This window comes from Maniola hyperantus, chromosome 16, assembly GCF_902806685.2.
Source record: "Maniola hyperantus chromosome 16, iAphHyp1.2, whole genome shotgun sequence".
Lineage (NCBI taxonomy): Eukaryota > Metazoa > Arthropoda > Insecta > Lepidoptera > Nymphalidae > Maniola > Maniola hyperantus.
In genome coordinates this window covers 6503838-6524531 of record NC_048551.1, presented here as the reverse complement: position 1 = coordinate 6524531, position 20694 = coordinate 6503838, and the positions used below count along the sequence as shown (strand labels likewise).

The 20694-nt window shown below is 36.8% G+C and overlaps 2 protein-coding genes across 2 annotated transcripts; both read right to left on the bottom strand.

The window, feature by feature from the left end:
- Positions 1 to 1581: 1581 nt before the first annotated feature.
- On the bottom strand, positions 1582 to 11443 carry LOC117989775 (uncharacterized). Its single transcript, XM_034977186.2, has 6 exons — positions 11202 to 11443; positions 10655 to 10847; positions 9346 to 9668; positions 2994 to 3239; positions 2477 to 2669; positions 1582 to 1928 (listed from the first exon to the last, which is right to left on the bottom strand). The coding sequence occupies exons 1-6, from the start codon at positions 11427 to 11429 to the stop codon at positions 1597 to 1599; spliced, it is 1515 nt and encodes a 504-aa protein (XP_034833077.2). The 5' UTR covers positions 11430 to 11443; the 3' UTR covers positions 1582 to 1596.
- Positions 11444 to 15052: 3609 nt separating this feature from the next.
- On the bottom strand, positions 15053 to 16962 carry LOC117989538 (transmembrane reductase CYB561D2-like). The gene is made up of 3 exons (XM_034976905.2): positions 16698 to 16962; positions 15734 to 15926; positions 15053 to 15540 (listed from the first exon to the last, which is right to left on the bottom strand). Exons 1-3 carry the CDS (start codon positions 16905 to 16907, stop codon positions 15224 to 15226), a joined length of 720 nt encoding a protein of 239 aa, XP_034832796.1. The 5' UTR covers positions 16908 to 16962; the 3' UTR covers positions 15053 to 15223.
- Between the last annotated feature and the right edge of the window lie 3732 nt (positions 16963 to 20694).

Below are 20694 nucleotides of genomic sequence, written 5' to 3'. Positions count from 1 at the left end.
CACTAACTTTCAATAAATTTTATTTTCAATTGGTGTCTTAACTGGTGAAATCCAGATGGATTTCGGTGGGGGGAAATGTTGGGTTTTAAATTTCCCGCGAATACTCGCCAACGACACGCCTGAGCAACTTCGGCGCGGACGTCGCCCCCGCACCCTCTCTATGGCAAGATGGCTGCTTGCCTGTGCATTGTATACATGAAGTGAACAAAAAAAAAAACCAACCTAGACGCATGGCGAAGCGAAGAATTGGCGAGTGGTGAGTTAATTAAAGTATAATCGTACAGTGGTTACCTATTAATCTATGTGATCTATACAAATAATCGGCCAAGTACGAGTCGGACTCGCGCACCGAGGGTTCTGTATTTGTATTTTATTGTATATATATCAGCTGTATTTTTTTGACATTTTACACGATAATTTATCAGAAACTATTATGCATAAAAATAAATAAAAATCTGTTTTAGAATGTAATAGGCACAGAATATATAATAGTACAAAGCCTTGGTATAGTTATCTTACTTTGAAAGTTAAAAATACTAGTTATAATTTCACAACATATTTTTTTTTGTGATATAACCACAAATTCACGGTTTTTGGATTTTTCCATTTATTTGTGCTATAAGACCTACCTGCCTACCGAGTTTTATGATTCCAGGTCAACGAGAAGTACGCTATAGATTTTCTTGACACACTCGACAGACGGACAGACATACATACAGACAGACAAACAACAAAGTGATCCTATAAGGGTTCCTTTTTTCCTTTTGAGGTACGGAAACCTAAAAAGGATAAACTGACTGACGAATATAGTAGCTTAGAGATTTTGCCTAAGTATAGCAAATAGGACCATTAACAAAAGATTTAGGAAGTTTTTATTTAAAGTTAAACGTTTCACGTTTCAGTTAAAAATAAAAACTTTGTAAAATCTTATCAAAATCCTTAGATTGTCAAAAATATAATTTAGTATCGTGCCATTATCGGTGATTTAAAGCATTACATACTTTTGTGGATAAGATACATGATGATTCAATATATCCATGAACGAATATTATACCTATAGGTTGTATAAAATATATTATATCATTACAGGTTTTGTGATAAGATTACAGTAAATCAGTCTGAACTATAGTGAAAACCCAATTCGTTAAAAGTACTGGCTAATGCCGGATAAAGATTATACTTGAAATATGTATAGGTTGTCGTGTCGTTGTCTTGTAGTTACCGTGTCATTGTCTTGTCGTTGTCGTTTCGTTGCTGTGTCGTAACCGTGTCATTGCCGTGTTGTCACCTTGTCATTCACCTCTATCACCATTAAATAACATATGAGGGTAGATATTCCTAATACCGGATCATACCATTTCTAGGCGAGAATGCAATTATGCAAAAAACTTGTTAAACACAATTATTTATTTATTTTTACTTAAACACCACTTACAGTAGGTTTTATACAGATAACAATAAGTGTTTAAATTATATCACGTAATCTGGATCTCAGAAATACGTTGAATAGGATAACATACTCACCTAATATATTTACAACAAGTGATTGTATGAACATTGAGATTCACAATTATTATTTTAAGAACTACTGTAGTATTAATTTAATATACGACGAGTTTTATTGAAGGCGGTAATCATAGGGTTGATAATTATAATAAAAGTGAAGGCAGCGGCCATCGCCATCATGGCATAAGCAAATCCATGATGTTGGGGCTCACCGCTGCTGCTGACACCCGTCCATTCTTTGAAAAAGCCTTTGTCGAGTCCGTAGCAAAGACAGATTAATGACGTAACATATGCTACTACGCCAAAAATGATGTGGGGGATCTTGGAGAAGTTTCCAGGTATGTATTTACGCAATTCGTATGCGTAAAGTGACGTCAGTCCGTTAACCAGGCTCACTGTAGTGAATACCATTGCTACCAGTCCTGAAAATCAAAACAAACATTAAAATCAATTAGAGCCTCGATAGCTCAACGGTTAAAGGAGCGGACTGAAGACCGAAAGGTCGCCGGTTCAAAGGCTTCGGCCGTGGCTAGTTACCACCCTACCGGCAAAGCCGTGCCGCCAAGCGATTTAGCGTTCCGGTACGATGCCGTGTAGAAACCAAAGGGGTATGGGTTTAATAAAAACTGCCATACCCCTTCCAGGTGAGCCCGCTATCATCTTAGACTGCATCTTCACTTACCACCAGGTGAGATTGCAGTCAAGGGCAGTAAGGGCCTGAATAAAAAAAATAAAAAAAAATAACTCCACTTAAATAATTTTAATAGTATCGATAGCTGCAAAGTCTCGCTACTAGATGTATTAACATTCGCTTCAGTACTGAGTGAACTTATAAGTCAAGGCGTAGAGTGCGAACCCAGAAAACGTAGGTTTGAACCCTGCTGGTCCGCAATTTTTGTGTTGTATTTAAAATTAATTAGTTTTCTTAAAATTTATACCTATATCGAAGTTAAAGATTTGTATATCTTACCAAATTGACCGTGAAGACTGTTAAAGTTAGTAGTCTTGTCAAACATTTTGAGTATGCTTCCAACAATAGCTAGCGTTGAACCAAGGATTTGCAGGATGGTGTGTGTCCTTTTTTTGTCCACCAATTTCAACCCGGAACTCCAACTATTATGAGGGCAAAGAGCAAGAATTGCCTCGGACATTAAAAGTTGATACTGAAAATTAAAGTAAATGAAAAAAAAACAAACTAAATTTTTAATATTATCGACGTTAATTTTTTGGTTTTTGTATCAGTAATAATAAAAACAATTAATCCATCAACTTCGACTAAGTTTCATTAAAAAACTCTAAAAAGACTGCATGAAATTTAATGTACAAGTTAGCTCAGTTACAAAACGTTGCTGTGACAATTACTATTAAATAATTTATTTGTACAAAAAAAATTATTTTGGATCTCAAGGTCGATACTTAATTTTCAGAAGTGAACATTTGTTGGAATATCAAAAAATAAAATTAATCGAGAATTAAAATATACTTACACCAATGACACACAAAACAATATGCAGATTCGTCATATTCAACGGTAATTCATTTCTAAAGGCGAACAGGATGCAAACCCCAACTACAATCCCAATTAAAATATGAGCGAGCAAGTTTAGCGTCGATTGAAAAATCCGCAACGAATAATTTTCCACCCTCACATCGTCTAATTTGGTACCATTCACTACTGCCTCTGGATCAGCCATAACCATTTCGAAAACTTTACGTCCTTGTGACAGTAACGTCTGTACAGTTAGTATAAGATTTCATAGTTTTAAAAATACCAAAGTCGAAATCGACTGTTTCCATACATCTACAGGCAGCGACACAGCGGAAATATTGCGAACTAAAGATGATCGAGTGTTTGCGAGTATAGCTTTCAACTTTACGATACCAATTACCACATAACTACGTCACCATCGAGAATGGTATGCGTTTACCTACACCAATACCAATATCGAGTAATTTGGCAGTACGAGTCCTAAGTTTGACGTCCTAAAACTAGTAAATGACGTCATTTTCGCTTATGGATACGAGTCGATAGTCGAATTGTAACTCACCAAAAAATACTCGGTGAGAGAAGCGTGAAAGCTTATTGATAATTAAACAAAATGATGAAATTTAATAAGTGAAGTGCCTTAATTTGCCCACGGAGGCAAGGAGAATGTTTGGGAAGGTAGTCAAAGCTAACCTTCGTGATTGTGTAACTTAAATTTGGTTCAGCGGCGTAATTTGTGATGTGCGCAGTGTATCGGTCAAAGAAACAGGTTCTCACATAGCCCAAACCCTCCAGCAAGTTGAAGTGACAGTGAACAATCCATGCATGTCGTACTGGGTTGAGCATCCGTCAAAGAAACAGGTTCTCACATAGCCCAAACCCCCCCGTAAGTTGAAGTGGCAGTGAACAATCCTTGCCTGTCGTACTGGGTTGAGCATCCGTCAAAGAAACAGGTTCTCACATAGTCGAAACCCCCCAGCAAGTTGAAGTGGCAGTGAACAATCCATGCCTGTCGTACTGGGTTGAGCATCCGTCAAAGAAACAGGTTCTCACATAGTCGAAACCCCCCAACAAGTTGAAGTGGCAGTGAACAATCCATGCCTGTCGTACTGGGTTGAGCATCCGTCAAAGAAACAGGTTCTCAAATAGTCGAAACCCCCCAACAAGTTGAAGTGGCAGTGAACAATCCATGCCTGTCGTACTGGGTTGAGCATCCGTCAAAGAAACAGGTTCTCACATAGTCGAAACCCCCCAGCAAGTTGAAGTGGCAGTGAACAATCCATGCCTGTCGTACTGGGTTGAGCATCCGTCAAAGAAACAGGTTCTCACATAGTCGAAACCCCCCAGCAAGTTGAAGTGGCAGTGAACAATCCATGCCTGTCGTACTTGGTTGAGCATCCGTCAAAGAAACAGGTTCTCACATAGTCGAAACCACCCAGCAAGTTGAAGTGGCAGTGAACAATCCATGCCTGCGTTCCTACTGAGTTGAGATTTGGTACCACAGCATACCTACAAGTACCTAGTGGGGTACCGACCGATGGACCGTTCATATTATAGAGTAGGTACCTAACGTGAAGTGGCTGAATGAGGATGCCTCAAGACTGGATGTAGAAGACAGACATCCACAGGCTAAAATGATAGATAATGATAATAGTGCATCTCGGATGAATCATTTTGTGCAGCGATGACTGGATGTAGAAGACAGACATCCACAGGCTAAAATGATAGATAATGATAATAGTGCATCTCGGATGAATCATTTTGTGCAGCGATGACTGGATGTAGAAGACAGACATCCACAGGCTAAAATGATAGATAATGATAATAGTGCATCTCGGATGAATCATTTTGTGCAGCGATGATTGGATGTAGAAGACAGACATCCACAGGCTAAAATGATAGATAATGATAATAGTGCATCTCGGATGAATCATTTTGTGCAGCGATAGCCATCCATACATATAGCTCGCAGAATGCATTTACTTGTAGCGTTGTAAGATCGATCACAAAGAGTATGTCACACCTTGATCATTGAGGCAAAGGTAAGATATGCACAATTTATTACCTACCTATACCTAGGTACCTAATACCTACATAATATTATTCTAAGCCTTATGGGTAGGTACATCAAACGTGTGGCTCAAATTTCCTACTAAGTAGGTGCCTACTTACATTAATTTATGATTCAATTATACATATAAGTTGGTACCTACATCTGATAAAATCAACCCATTTTTTCACCAGAATAGAAACCTAGGTAGGTACCTACCTACCAGGTATATTAAGAAACATACATACAATAACAGAAAATACCTACCTACTACCTACCATTACTTGCATCCATTCACAAACAAGAAAGTAGGTACTTAATTTATCTATATATAAAAAAGGAAAAGCTGACTGACTGATCTATCTAATTGAAATTTGTGTAGTCCTCGCGGACAAAATCGCGGGCACAATCTAGTATAGAAGGGTATAAGTTAGTAAAATTTTGTATGAAATGGACCTACCTACCAAATTTAGCTAGCTTATTATATTAAGTATTTTTCTAAAATAAATTATTATTTTCAGGTTGCAGATCATCTATGGTACCTAACCTATACTTACCAGATTATGTTGCCTATCTTCCAGCTACCTAAGCTAGGGCCACTAGAACCTAACTTAATTCAAGAGTCAAGACTGCAACTAACCTGGGGGTCATCAGACTTGTAGAATACCTATATAATTTGAACTGTTTATGATGTACCTACTTAAATACACCTTATGAATTTTACAGCTGATGTAAAATACTTATACGCATACCTACCTACTTATAGTATCTAATTTAAATTAAAACAAAAGAATTTAATTTGTTTTATTTCATCCTAAAAAAAGTAAGTTTTCAGATGATACTAATAATAGTTAAAAAGTATTCTGGAATTTGCCTGCCTGGATATTTCCGGGAATCTATGATCAAAACTAAATTAAAATGACAGGTTTATGTGTATTGCTGTTCCTTTCATAAGCTCCCTGCACTGCAGAAAAGGATAGCAATACATTTAGACCTCGTCTAACAGAATTAACCACACTGTCCCCAACTGTTTGTGCACCAAGTCTCATCAAAATCGGTTCAACACTTCAAAGATTAGCTCACAATTTTTTTAATTATGAGCTTATTGAGAACGTAACAGGCAATTTTCAATTTTGTTTATTTGTATGAACATTTTGAAACGTGCAGCCTTGATGGGGGTAGCTGAGGTAAAAGGGAGGGGAGGGAAATCATTCCCTTGGAAGGAGTGATTTTCCGCCGGGGATGTATACTTTTTTAAATGATTTTTAATTTTGATAAAATTGTCATTGACTTAAAACAGCCTCGGTAGGGGGCGGCGGGGTAAGTCAACCCCTTCACTCCTTCAGCCAGAGACTCACTCACGTTTTGTATGGATGAATCCAGAGACTCCGGAACGTCCCTATCTCCTCTTCTTTTCTCCATCAAGGCGGCAAGTCTCAAAAGCTAGCCCGTTGTATGTAGGTATGAATTAAAATGCCTATAAAAGAATCTTATGGCATGACTAGCTATAAAAACACTATGTTCATAATAGAAAAGCAGAGACAAAAAACATTTTATTTACTATTAAATTTTTATATTGTTATAAAACTGTAGTTTGTTGCGCAGTGTTACTGCACTTAGATGACTTATGAGGATTCTGTAGAGTGTAGTCTTGATGCAGCAAAATCAACTTGCATTCTTCTAACAAAGTGGATTAGGCAGGTGGTGTGGTCATTCACAGGCTGTTAACATAACGTAACTAACTGGTCCACAGTTATCACTGAAAAAATAGAAATTATTGATCTTTAATTTTTTAAATTGCTAATTAGACAAGAACTATTCTTCTTATTTTACTATCTATCTTAATGAGGTCTAAGTTTTATTTATAATATTAATTAATAAGTAGATGATGCCCGTGACTTTATCCGCGCTGATTTAAAGGGTAAAAGTAGCCTATCTCCTTCTCCAGCATGTAACAAAGCTCCACACTAAATAATTTATACTCGCAACTTCATTTATCTTGTGGGAACTGTTCGATTTTCAGAGCCTAGTTTATTTAAAAATAGGCTATATCCATCCCCAGGATGAAAGATCTTTGTACCTTTTGTCAAAATTGGTTGAACGGATGAGCTGTAAAAAGCCAGCAGATAGATAGACAGATAACCTTTATACATACACTAAAATACAGCTCAAACTCAAGGTCCCGAACTTAATTACATGTCTTAAACAAAGAAAACTGAATTGATTATTAAAGAGTTGCCTTTCTGTAATAGATTACCTAGATGTTTTATTGCAACTTTAACTTCAGTGTACCACAAGATTATGTCTAAAATGTGTTGTCATTTATCAAGCGGTCAGTAGTCAAAACTGTTCTAACAAATATAATTATTAATGATGGCTCAGCCCTTTTTGAACTCATTTAATGCTAGGTACCTAGTAGACAGTAATTATTTAAGTAGGTAGGTACATATGAAGTTATGTTATGATTTAACTATACTCTTCAAACCTGGCCACTTGTCTATGTGTCCAAATTCAGATCAAGAGATTTGTATTACCTAGTAATTAGTACATTATGTGAGCGTGATCCGAAGAGAGAGAGTAAACTTACTTAAGGTCGTCAGTCCAGCGGGTTGGAGGTCGTCCCACACTGCGCTTGCTGATACGCGGTCTCCACTTCAGAACACGTCTGCCCCATCGGTTCTGCGGCAGACGTGGCCTGCCCACTGCCAGTACAGATTTCTAATTCGTTGGGCTATGTCAGTCACTCTGGTCATCCAACGGATTTCGTTGTTACGGATTTTGTCCCTCAGAGTTACCCAACATAGCCCGCTAAGCGACTTTGAACTTGTGGACAAGGCCAACTGTCAGTGTCCACGTTTCAGCACCATACGTCATCACAGGTAGGACACATTCATTAAAGACTTTCGTCTTTAGGCTTTGGGGTATCGACGAATTGAAGACTTGAGGCAATTTTCCAAATGCTGCCCAGCCCAGCTTATTTTTCTGTCAGCTTCCTTGTCGAAGTTGTTTCTACAAAGTTGTATTACGTACAATAATATATACCTAATAATCAGTAAAACTTCAGTTTTCTAGTTAAAACTAAAGCGATTGTTCCGTTTGTTTCAGTCTCAACTCTCAGTTTCAGTTATGATAAAAGGTTATGTTGGTTTGTTTTGATTTATTTTTTTACTGACAATGACAGAGTAACAGACTAGAAAGCGGTAACTTTTTTTTTAATCTGATGAAAATTTGGCTCTGGACACAAGTTTCTTGAGGTTTTTAGTGATCTTAGACAAATTACCATAGACACACACACCATAGACTAAGTGGTGGACTGTCACTTGTTTGTCATTGTCACGCTGTCAATCTGTCATTGTCAATCTGTCAAAAACGTCAATAAACGAAATAATAAATGCCAAACTCAACAAAATGGCAGCGTATATCTGTCCCCCTTTTTTTGCGAACGTGTAAGAGAGACAAATTGTGGCGAGAGTTGGACCATCACGTTTACTATTTCTTTTACTCGATGAGTCCAATACTGACTGTTATGGCCAACTCATACTGCCGGACAATACGTAAACATTGACCGTGAGGAGTAAACGAAACGATAAACGATAAATGCATTGTTCAATCTTGTACTAACTGTACTGATGAGAAATGGGTATAAGTTTGTATGCGAATTTTTTTTATAGTATAGAAATAGCAGATAAACGTTAGTGACTAGTTTATCTTGATATCGAATAAAACTGCTGATATTTAGGTATACACTCATATTGAACTGGTTAACAGCATAGAAAGTCGCTTTTAAGGTTCTATTTATGGGATATTATTTTAGGAGAAATATACAAGCCTTAGCTCCTTATAAAATAATAAAAATATTCTTGAAATATCATAATAATTTATTACTTGTAACTTTAACAGTACATTATACTTATATTGTAATATTAGATCATAAGGTATTCGAAATGATAATGATGTTTTAATTATGTATTAATTAATTATGATATTTGATTAGCATTAAACAGAATTTGACCTCGATTTATATTCGTCTTGTTGACACAGAGTTTGATAATAGTCGCAAATGGGAAATGTCTATTGATAAAATTATGTGTCGTTCGAAAACGATCGAAGATACATATTATATGTTTACTAAAACGCAATTAGTGATTGATTAAGTAAGTAGGTATATTATAGATATATAACAAGTTTTGGGCAGAACAAACAGTAAAACAGAGGATAAAGCGATCTAACACATAAAAATTAAAATGAACTGAACTTTGAGATTCTAAATTTTAAGAACTATAAGTAAGTATTATTTCTTTACACGAAGAGTTTTATTGAAAGTAGTTATTATAGGATTGACGATTATAATAAATGTGAAAGCGGCGGACATTGCCATCATGGCATAAGCAAATCCATGATGTTGGTTTTCCCCGCTGCTTCTTTCCACACCAGTCCAAGTTTTGAAAAAGCTATAGTTGAATCCGTAGCAGAGTGAGATTAAAGACGCAACAAACGCTACTACGCCGAAGATGCTGTGGGGGATTTTGGAGAAGTTCCCAGGTATGCATTTGCGCAATTCATACGCGTAAAGAGATGTGACTCCATTAACCAGGCTCACTATCGTGAAAACCATTGCCACCAGTGCTGGAAATAAAGAAAAATTTAATATTGGTTTTAGAATTAATAAGAGTTGGTCTTATATTATACTAGCAGTTGCCCGCGACTTCGTCCGCGTAAAATTTCTGGTTTCTCATAAGATCAGAAATTTTCCCGCTGCGAAATGCCTCACTTACCTACTCACTCAGTCTCACCTTACAACCTTCGACCCCCCTTTCACCCCTTAGGGGGGGAATTTAGTTAGATCCTTTCTTATCTGATACCTACCCCCTAGAAAGAACCTATGTTTCAAATTTCAAGTTAAAATAACAATATTTAAAACTTTTCTACAAAAACTTTTCCCCCCTATTTTACCACCCTTAAGGGGGGAATTTCTTAAACTGACTTATACAGATTTTTATTATTTATACAAAAACGTAGAACTTTCATATAACCTTCCACCCCCCCATTTCACCCCCTTAGGGGGGGATGTTCTCAAAACCGTTTCTTAGCTGACACCTACATCCTAGAAGGAACCAACCTTCCAAATTCCAAGTTTGTAGGCTTTATAGTTCCTGAGATTTCGTGATTAGTCAGTGAGTGGTATTTTGCTATATTTATATTTTCTAGACTACTCTTTTTAATCAATTTTAGTAGAGGTAAGTGTGCACATTGATCGAAGTTTAAGATTGGTATAACTTACCATAAGTGTGTGATAGCCTAGTGGTTAGGACGTCCGCCTTCTAATTGGAGGTCGGGGGTTCGATCCCGGGCACGCACCTCTAACTTTTCGGAGTTATGTGCGTTTTAATTAATTAAATATCATTCGCTTTAACGGTGAAGGAAAACATCGTGAGGAAACCTGCATGCCTGAGAGTTCTCCATAATGTTCTCAAAGGTGTGTGAAGTCTACCAATCCGCACATGGCCAGCGTGGTAGACTTTGGCCAAAAACCCTTCTCACTCTGAGAGGAGACCCGCGCTCTGTAGTGAGCCGGTGATGGGTTGATCATGATGATGATGATGATAACTTACCATACCGACCGTGAAGGGTGTTAAAGTTAGTAGTTTTGTCAAGACTTTTGAGTATACTTCCGGCAATAGCTAGCACTGAACCCATGATTTGTAGGATTGTGTGTGTCCTTTTTTTGTCTACCAATTTCAACCCAGCAGTCCAACTATTATATGGACAAAGGGCAAGAATTCCTTCTGCCATCATCAACTGGTACTGAAAATTAAAGGAAATGTAAAAATGGAAACACCGGAATAATGAAAATAAAAAATTTAAATACCTGAAATTAAAATAATTCTCTGGTTTGTTCGTTAAATTTTATTAAAAGTTTATCTGGTAGTGAGATTCAATAACAAATTATTAATTTAGTTAGTATAAAATATTGTATATATTTATACAATATAAACACAAAACACCGCTGAAATATAAAAGATTTGTAACTCTTTTATATTATACATTTGTACGCAAAGGACACATAAATAAAAAGTGAAATTTAGTCCTTCACTTTACTACTTTTTACTTTTCGATAATTTTTTGCTAAGAATATAACAATTAAAATTCAATACTTACACCAATAACACACAAAACAATGTGTAGATTAGTCATACGCAACGGCACTCCATATCTAAACCCAAATAACATGCAAACTCCCACTACAATCCCAATTAATACATGAGCTAGCAAGTTTAGTGTAGATTGAAAAATTTGCAACGAATAATTTTCCTTTCTTTCATCGTCTTTGAATTTTGAACCATTTTGACTACTCGGGATAGACTTTCCTACTTCGGGATTAGCCATGGTAATTTCGAAAATTTTACGTCCTTGTGTTACTAATGTAAGTTAAAAAATGTCTATACTTTTCTATGTGAATGCATTTATAGATAAAGTAGCTCTATGTAAGAGCAGATAAACGCTCGTGAGTAACTTATCTGTATCGAAAGAGATCACAGTTTGTCATTATCAGTATTGAATAATAAGATATTCAATAAAATGATTATTCTGTGCAAGACCTTACCCTTGTTTTTGCAGGTGCAGATTCATCACAATCATTCAGAGTTGCTTATATTTTTATACTGTGGTTAATTGGTTGCTAAAATATTGTTTAGAAAGTTTCCTTATTCCTGACCCACTCCTGTGTTTGATTTTCTTTATTACTACACAAATTTCAAACCCCTATTTTACCCCCTCAGAGGTTGATTTTTCAAAAATCCTTACTTAATGTCTTAGAGGTTTATTTTCAAAAATCCTTACTTCATGTCTTCGTTATAATAGCTTATCTGCATGCCAAATTTCAGCTTGATCTGTCCAGTAGTTTGAGCTGTGCGTTGATAGAGCAGTCAGTCAGTCAGTCAGCTTTTCCTTAGTAGTATTAGTAAGGAGAAGGTCTCTCGGCAGAAATGTGTCAAAGAGCTGGAAACACACTTACCTATAGTACGTGACAGGTCGAGATGACAAACGTCGTGGAACGCCCCGCAAACCCGCACAGCCAACGCGCTAACCCAGTGCGGGCAAGCGCGGGTGACGTGCAGGTACGCGAGGTGTCCCCCCGCCTCACACCCTGATTGCCATCTTGACATGTTGCGTACTACCTGTATACCTACTTGTTTTTGCTGTTAAAAATCTCTGGTAAACTGTTGAAGTACTGACGAATAAGGTGGTAGATTAAGCTTCATTAGTTGACTAAAGTTTAGTAATAATTAAAATAACGAGGACCTAGGTTAGGTTACGGTTAGGCACTTTCTTTTTAAAACACTTGTATTTTTTGGTTTTATATTACGATTTACGCTATTTTTGTCCATGTTCTACCTACTTACCTAAATCCAGTAAATGTTACAAAAGCTGTACATTTACGTAGTCTCTGTGATTTCTTCTGGCTTTGGTCGTATTCACATTTATCACAGGGTACATTAGCAAAGGCAACAATACTCTATTTCAGAATGTGCGTATCGGGGCTATTACTCTTCCCTGCAGTTTCCTTTAGCTTCAGATGCCATAAAGATAAGGTGCTTTAGTGATCGCGTTGTCGTTTCCGAACGAGTTGGTTGGATACTATGCGAAAATATGTTCTTTGGACTATTCAGTAATAATACTTATTATGTCTCTCTTGGATGCAGCTTGTAACACCACGACAGGTTGAGATAGCAATCGGGGTATGAGGCGGCGGTATGCCTCGTTCATCCCCACGTCCCCCGCGCTATACTGCACCGGGTTAGCAGGGGGCTTTGCGGTGGTTGTGCGGGTGTGCGGGGCCTCCCCACCACGATTGCCATCTCGACCTTCGCGTACTATAGTCTCTTCTATTTCTTGTATTGTTTTTCTGTGTATACCTACTTACGTGTGAGCAATTAAAGATGAATAAATAAATGAAATACTCATAAAATATTTCATAATAAGTAAATAATAATTTGTAGTATATTTCACAAATATTCACGGTTATTTATTGGGTGAACCGCTTTTTATTAATTGATTATATTTATACAAGCTGTAACCAGAACGCTAGCAAAAACTTAGCGTTATTGTTATACTTTATTTATTATTTATTTTATTTTATTTATTATAGGAAAATCAACAGCAAAATAATACAATAAGTTTCTTAAATGCTAATTACAGAAGTATGGCCAATTACAGATTTTCTCGAAAAATTAACAATATATAAGAGTGAGTTAAAATTATTTCATACAGAGGAACAAAATTTAAAAAAAAACAATTATTGGCTAAGTAGGCATAATATCAAAACTAAATGGATTAAGGAAATAAAAACATAGTATCCTTGGAAGCCTAGAGTAAAAAGGAAAAAAACAAGTAAATTATGAAACAAATATAAAGTGTGTGTGTGTGTGTGTGTGTGTGTTCAGTGTATGGGTAGCGTTAATTACGCGTCCATGTATGTGAAGTTAAGTATGTTACGTTTATATAAAATAAAGTAAATTTAATCCTAAATTTAAAACTTAAATACTACCTAAACAATAAAATACCAATAACTATTTGCCTCATTTTGTAGTTTTAGTGATTTCGTATTTTTCAGACTCGCAATTTATAGCGTGCAAAACTCGAGTCAATGCCTTACGAGTGGCCTACTTAGGCAACGTTCGTTGACCTCTAGCGTCAGTCATATATTTTATTTGCAATATATCGTGAACTTTTACAAAATGTAAGATTTTTTTAAATATATTTTTGGCGTTCTTTTCTTTGGTATCATATTAGTCTAATCATCAGTGCTATCACCTGTTTTAGTTTTTGCTACCGACAAGCGTTCTGGTTACATCCTGTATAGGTAGGTAAGGAGGCGTCCATAAATTACTTGTGATGTTTAAGGGGGGAGGGGGGTCGAGTCAAATCTCATCTAATCTTACGTTGGAGAGAGGTGGGGTCTCGGGAAATAAGTATCATGCAATTTTTTTTTCTGATTGAAACAAAAAAATATACTATTTTGGTCCATTTAATCCAGATTAAACATGCTTAAGATTTAATCTTAAGCGTAATCGTAATACTTACGATTAGACAATTCACTAATTCGTTAGAAAGAAAATAATTTCATTCAAGTACCTATCCAACGTGTTTACGTAAGAAACCCACATTTTGAAAAATCTCACGTGAGGGATTTAGGGATGGGGGAGGGGGTTAAATAAAATCTTACGACATCTCACCAGGGGGGGGGGGGGGGGGGGGAGAGCCAGAAAATTCAAAAAAACACCTCACGTAATTTATGGACGCCCTCTTACTACTAACTACTACCTAGGAGCCCACGCCAACTTTGTCCGGGTTGAATTTTTTATAAAGTTTTTTTCATACAAATCTTGTCAATAATGATTACTGCTGTTATTTCTGTTCTCAAGTGATTAAATAAATAAAAATAATTTGTTCTATTAAACTTTTATAGGTAGGTACTTTTGAATCCTCAAAATATGCATCGAACACTGGTTCGGAATGCTTTCCCTACCGAGAAGAACCATTATCATTCATCCATGCGGCATTTGATTTTTGTTCATATAGGTAGATGAATAAAAATAAGTAACGCCTCAGAAAATATATCTGATAAAGATTTTTAGTGATGCAGGACACACTAACAGTTAATCAGTCCTTATCATGGTGAAGATTTAATCTATTATGTATAAATATGTAGTTTCTAACGCCACTGTACTATAGTACTTTTGAAAATTTTATTATTGACTAGCTGCCCCGGCGAACTTCGTACCGCCTCACAGTCGATTCAGATTTTTTAAATTTTTCTCTCCGTAATAACCATCCTCGGACTTTTTTTATAAGGAATATTATAAAAAAAGAATTAGCGAAATCGGTTCAGCTGTTCTCGAGATTTGCGACGAGCAACACATTTAGCGATTCATTTTTATATATAGAGAAGATGAGTAGATAGGTAATTCAACGCAAAAATCAATTAAAAATACACAAAATATTATAAACGATTTATTATCTATTACTGTTCCCTAAATTAATGTTTCAATAAACATAAATACATAGATGTTTTATCAATAGATACCTAATCATTTTATTTAAAGCGACTTTGTACAAAAAAGTTGCAACAAATAACTGTACGAACACTGAGATTCTGAGTTTTAAGAACTAACGTAACATTAGTTACACATACGAACAGTTTTACTGAAAGCTGTAATCATAGGGTTGACGATTATGATAAAAGTGAAGGCGGCGGCCATGCCCATCATGGCATACGCAAACCCATAGTGTTGGTTGAGGCCAGTCCAGGTTTTGAAAAACCCATAATCGAACCCGTAGCAGAGAGAGATTAGCGCCGCGACGAATGCTACTACGCCGAAAATGATGTGCGGGATCTTGGAGAAGTTTCCTGGTATGCACTTACGCAATTCGTATGCGTAAAGTGACGTCAATCCATTTACCAGGCTCACTGTAGTGAAAACCATTGCCACCAGTGCTGTAATAAAAAAAAATATGGTTAAATTATAAGCGGGCGGTCTCAGATTCGATTCTTGGCAGGATGAATTTGGAAATTTGTAAAGTAAGTAACGCCTTCTTCTACAAAATAAGAAGGGAAATAAAAAGAATTTCTATCCAACATGGGCCAACTTGTATTAATAAAAAAATAATTGTTACCAAAAAAATCTTACCAAATTGACCATGAAGTGTGTTAAAATTGGTACTCTTGTCAAGCATTTTGAGTACGCTTCCTACGATAGCTAGCACGGAACCCATAATTTGCAGGATTGTGTGTGTCCTTCTTTTGTCCACCAATCTGAACCCAGCAGTCCAACTATTATGAGGACACAGAGCTAGAATTCCTTCGGCCATCAATAGCTGGTACTGAAAGAAAAGGAAAATTAATCAGATATTATTGGTTTGGTGGAGTCTGGATCTATCGTAGCGCTTCTAGAGCAAGCTAGATTACAACATGGGGTTATTCAAGGGGCGGACCAACAAATTCCTAAAAGGCCGGCAACGCATCTGCGGTTCCTCTTGTGCTGCAAATGTTCATGGGCGGCGGTATTCACTTAACATCAGGTGACCCGCCTGCTCGTTTTCTCGCTATCTCTATTAAAAAAAAGCATAGGTACATAATATAAATGATTTTGACTTTGATTACAAACGAATAGTAACTTGGTACCAACTTAATTTTAGGGCACTGAATAAAATTCTACAACTGAACTAATATCGGGTTAGATTTTTTAATATAATACAAAATATTTCCATGAATAACTTAGGCGTTTTCCTAATGAACGCGTAACCGCGATCATTGTAAGTTCGCGCGAATTTTACTCGTACGGACGCGCGATCAAACATACTGATCTCGAATAGGTGTCCTATTTGTAGTTCGCGCGATGATCGCGTTCGCGTTGTATTAGGACAACGCCTAGCAGTCAAAATTGGTGTACACAAAAATATAAAAAAAACTATTTAAGTGATCACTAATGGGCATCATCTACCATCCACGAATGAACATCATTTTATGACTAATATCCTACTTCTTAGCAAAATTAATCATTGAAATACTTATAGGTCGTAATTTAGTGCAAAAAGAAATATTTTTGGGTATCTAAATTAACAAGATAAGGTTAGTCCAAATGCACTACTCACACCAATAACACACAAAACAATGTGCATATTCGTCATATTTAACGGCAATCCATTTCTGAACGCAAACACGATGCAAACTCCAACTACGATTCCAATTAGTATATGAGCTAGCAAGTTTAACGTCGATTGAAAAATTCGCAACGCATAGCTGTCGGTTTCCACACCTTCAAACTTCGAACCATTTACTGCCTCGGGGTCGGCCACAACCATTTTGAAAACTGCGTCCTTAAGTCACTACTTTACGATGAGAAATGTTATTAGCTTCCATGTGCACCAATTTATAGCATGGTACCTAGAAAAAGCAGATAAACGCTGGTAGCTATTGTTAATCAATATTGATTGAGATTGCATTTACGTCACCGATATTATTTTGCGATTTCCATTGGTACCACGGAACACTAAATAAGATAATAGAAATGGTATTTACTGTCTTTAATACTGGGAGCACACCTCGCCATTTTTGAGTAGCTCATGAAAAAATTGGTACATATCTTTAGCAATACAAAGCGAAGAAATCTGTATCGTCATGCAAACTCGTCTCATTTTACAATACAGCACTCTGTGGTTTCAGTGCACATAATATGCGCCGTGACAATTTTACGCTGCATTATCACTTGTTGATGACTTCTAGATATAATACCAATCATACCAGTATCAATAATATTTGTGTACTTATAGATACCTTCACAATATTGGGGCCTAAGCTTTTGTGGAAAAAGTGTGCGATAAGTTGGGACACACGCAGTGCAGTGGGAAGCAATTTTTTGCATGGGTATGGTTAGTTAAAGACCAGGAGAGTGACGTAGGCTAAATAGGTATTTTGTCCCGGAATATCAAAGAGTTCCCGTGGAGTTTTTAAAAACCTAAATCCACGCAGATGAAGTCGCGGGCATCAGCTAGTGCCTATATAATATTTCTTTAACGTAATGAATTGCATAAATATAATAATCTTATTAACTTTATCAAAAAATCAATTAAGTCATTTATCACAGACATCTATTTTAAAACCGGCCAAGTGCGAGTCAGACTCGCGCACCGAGGGTTCGGGTGTTTTTTTCGACATACACGATAAATGAAAAACTATGATGCATAAAAATAAATAAAAATCTGTTTTAGAATGCACAGCTGAAGCCCTTTTATATGATACCCAATTTGGTATAGTTATTTATTGAAAATACTAATTATTTGTTCATGAACACATTTTTTTTGTGTTGTTAAAACCACAAATTCACGGTTTTCAGATTTTTCCCCTAATGTCTACTATAATACCTACCTACCTGCCAAATTTCAAGTTAGTAGTCAATACATAAAAGGAAAAGGTGTCTGACTGACTGACTGACCTATCAACGCACCTACTGGACGGATTGGGCTGAAATTTGGCTGCATGCCATTATGACGTAGGCATCGGCTATCGGATTTTTGAAAATTCAACCCCTAAGGGAGTAAAATAGGGGGTTGAAATTTATGTAGTCCACGTGGACGAAGTCGTGAGTATAAATTAGTACTCAATATAGATAGAAACTCCTCATTGAATATTGTAACTGATTGATGATCTTACGCTAAATAGCGTGCGGGAAATAATGTTATATGTCATGTTATTAATAACTAGGATATCGTACTTGATAAATTATTATTACTAAGTTATACTACAACTGGTCTCCAAGATTATATTATGCAGAGGTTAGAGGTCTATTGTAGAGTTTATGAACCATTTTCTCATTCATTTATAAAGTCATGAGGAAACTGTAGATATGTGCCGCGTATCTATAAATTTACGCTGTTTAAGGGAATCCCAATTTAATGACATATACAAGTACTAACCCACCTCCAACCCGCTGGACTGACGACCTTAAGAAGGTAGTGGGAATTGGGTGGATGAGGAAGGCAGAGGATCGTGTGTGGTGCCGCGCTCTTGGGAAGGCCTATGTCCAGCAGTGGGCGCAAACAGGCTGATTGACTGACAAGTACTAAACGTAGGACCCGTATAAAGCTTGCAAGTAACTGTGCCGCTGTTTTAATGAGAACGTCTTGATACTGTTGGTGTATGTAATATCAAACAGTAAAGAAACAAAGACAAATTTCAGCACGAAAACAACACAAAAGAAACGAGGGATGACAAACAAACGACGAAAGCAGTTTTGACTGGACTGGACTGAACTGAACTAGATAATCCAGTCCAGTCCAGCCCAGTCTAGTCAACCAGTCAGTGAAATTATTTGAAGAAGTCAAGTAAAGAAGTTGCTATCTCGTATGTGTCTCGGGGGGAAGTTAATAGCACGGTGATCATTTTGCGGCAAAAGCAAATATTCCAAATCTTTGCAAAAGATTTTATTGCATAAAGCATACCTATATTATGAACATTCAAGTAAGTAATATTCACTACTATGACCTACTTTTACTATCAACGAATTGCGCCAAATTAAATTTTAATAGGCCTCGTAATTAAATTTCTAATTAGACAGTTTTACATATCAAAAAGGTATTCATTTTTTACATTTGAGTTCTTATTTAGGTCAAATTATTGAGGACGAGTATTTACCTAGTTATTCAAGGGCAGAGATATTGATCGAAACAAATGACATTCAAATCAAAGCTCTTTAGGAATGCACATCAGAATGTGAATTACAACTTATGTATTTCATCAAACACTGAAATGCATTAAGTAATTAGGTTATAGTATTAGGTTAGGTTAGGTTGGGTATTATAAATAATTTATAATAGACTGGGATTCAAGGGATAAGAAAGCTCAAAGTCACTCAGCGGGTGATGGAGTGAGCTATACTTGGAGTTTCTCTATGTGATAAAATCAGAAATTACGAGATCCGTAGAAGAACCACAGTAACCGACACAATCCAATAATTTGCGAAGCAATGGCACATAGTTTGAAAAACCTATTGACGATGGGGTCCCAAGATCTGGAATGGCGACCTGGCACCGTAAAGCGCAGAATTGGCAGACTCCCCACTAGGTGCACAGATGAGACGCACTGTGGCGTGTGGAAAGCCCTTTAAGAGACCTATGAGCAGATGTCGATGTCTATCACGGCCATAGAAATTGCCACCAACTCCCTAGCTACAAAGATGAACAAAACAAACCTAATTTATCGTCAAAAACGTAGCAATTTGGACGACCTTCTAAAATTACTACTCCCCAAGTAATCAGCAAACAAGCAGGTGTATTTTCAGCCGACGTTGCCGAAAGTTACGAGGGTATTGCTTACATTACGAACAATTTTAATGTCAGTTGCGAATATTTTGCACTATCATACACGGCGCAAACATCGGAGTTTCGGGACCCGTATAATGAACCGGTGTTGGTCAGCACAATTAAAGGGCCCCGTTTGGGCTTTTGCTAATGGAATTAAATCCAATTAGATTTTAGGGTTACGAGGTGAAGTTTACTGTCGGCAAACAAATGGCGTCCTGTTACGGCTAGCACCTGCTTAGATTATTTGGCATGAAAATTTGTATTAGTATATATTTAATATATTTAGTATTTAGTAATAAAATCTATCTACCCGAAAAATAAGTCATGATAGCCTAGTGGTTCCGTCGTCCGCTTCCTAATCGGGAGGTCAGGGGTTCGATTTCGGGCGTGCATCTCTAACTTTTTGGAGTATTGTGCGTTCAACATCGTGAGGTGCCTGAGAGTTCTCCGTAATTATCTGAACTAGCCAGTACATAGTTTTATTATTTACTATATGATGCCCGCGACTTCTTCTACTGTAGATAAACTGATGGAATTTAGAAACTGTCGGTTATAAATTGATATTGGAGGTACCTACCAAGTGAAGACTATCGTTCAACTCGAGGACCCAACTCCTCATCCCTGATGCTGTAAAGAATCGCTTCCTTAAATCACGGCGATGCCATGGGATTTTTAAAGAATCATGCGTTTAAATGATATTATTTTGTTTTTTGGTACTGAGATATCTTGCATCTCGGGGACGGGCTACCACGGGTGGGGTTTTTTTTGTCCTGGAAAATCAAAAGTTCCC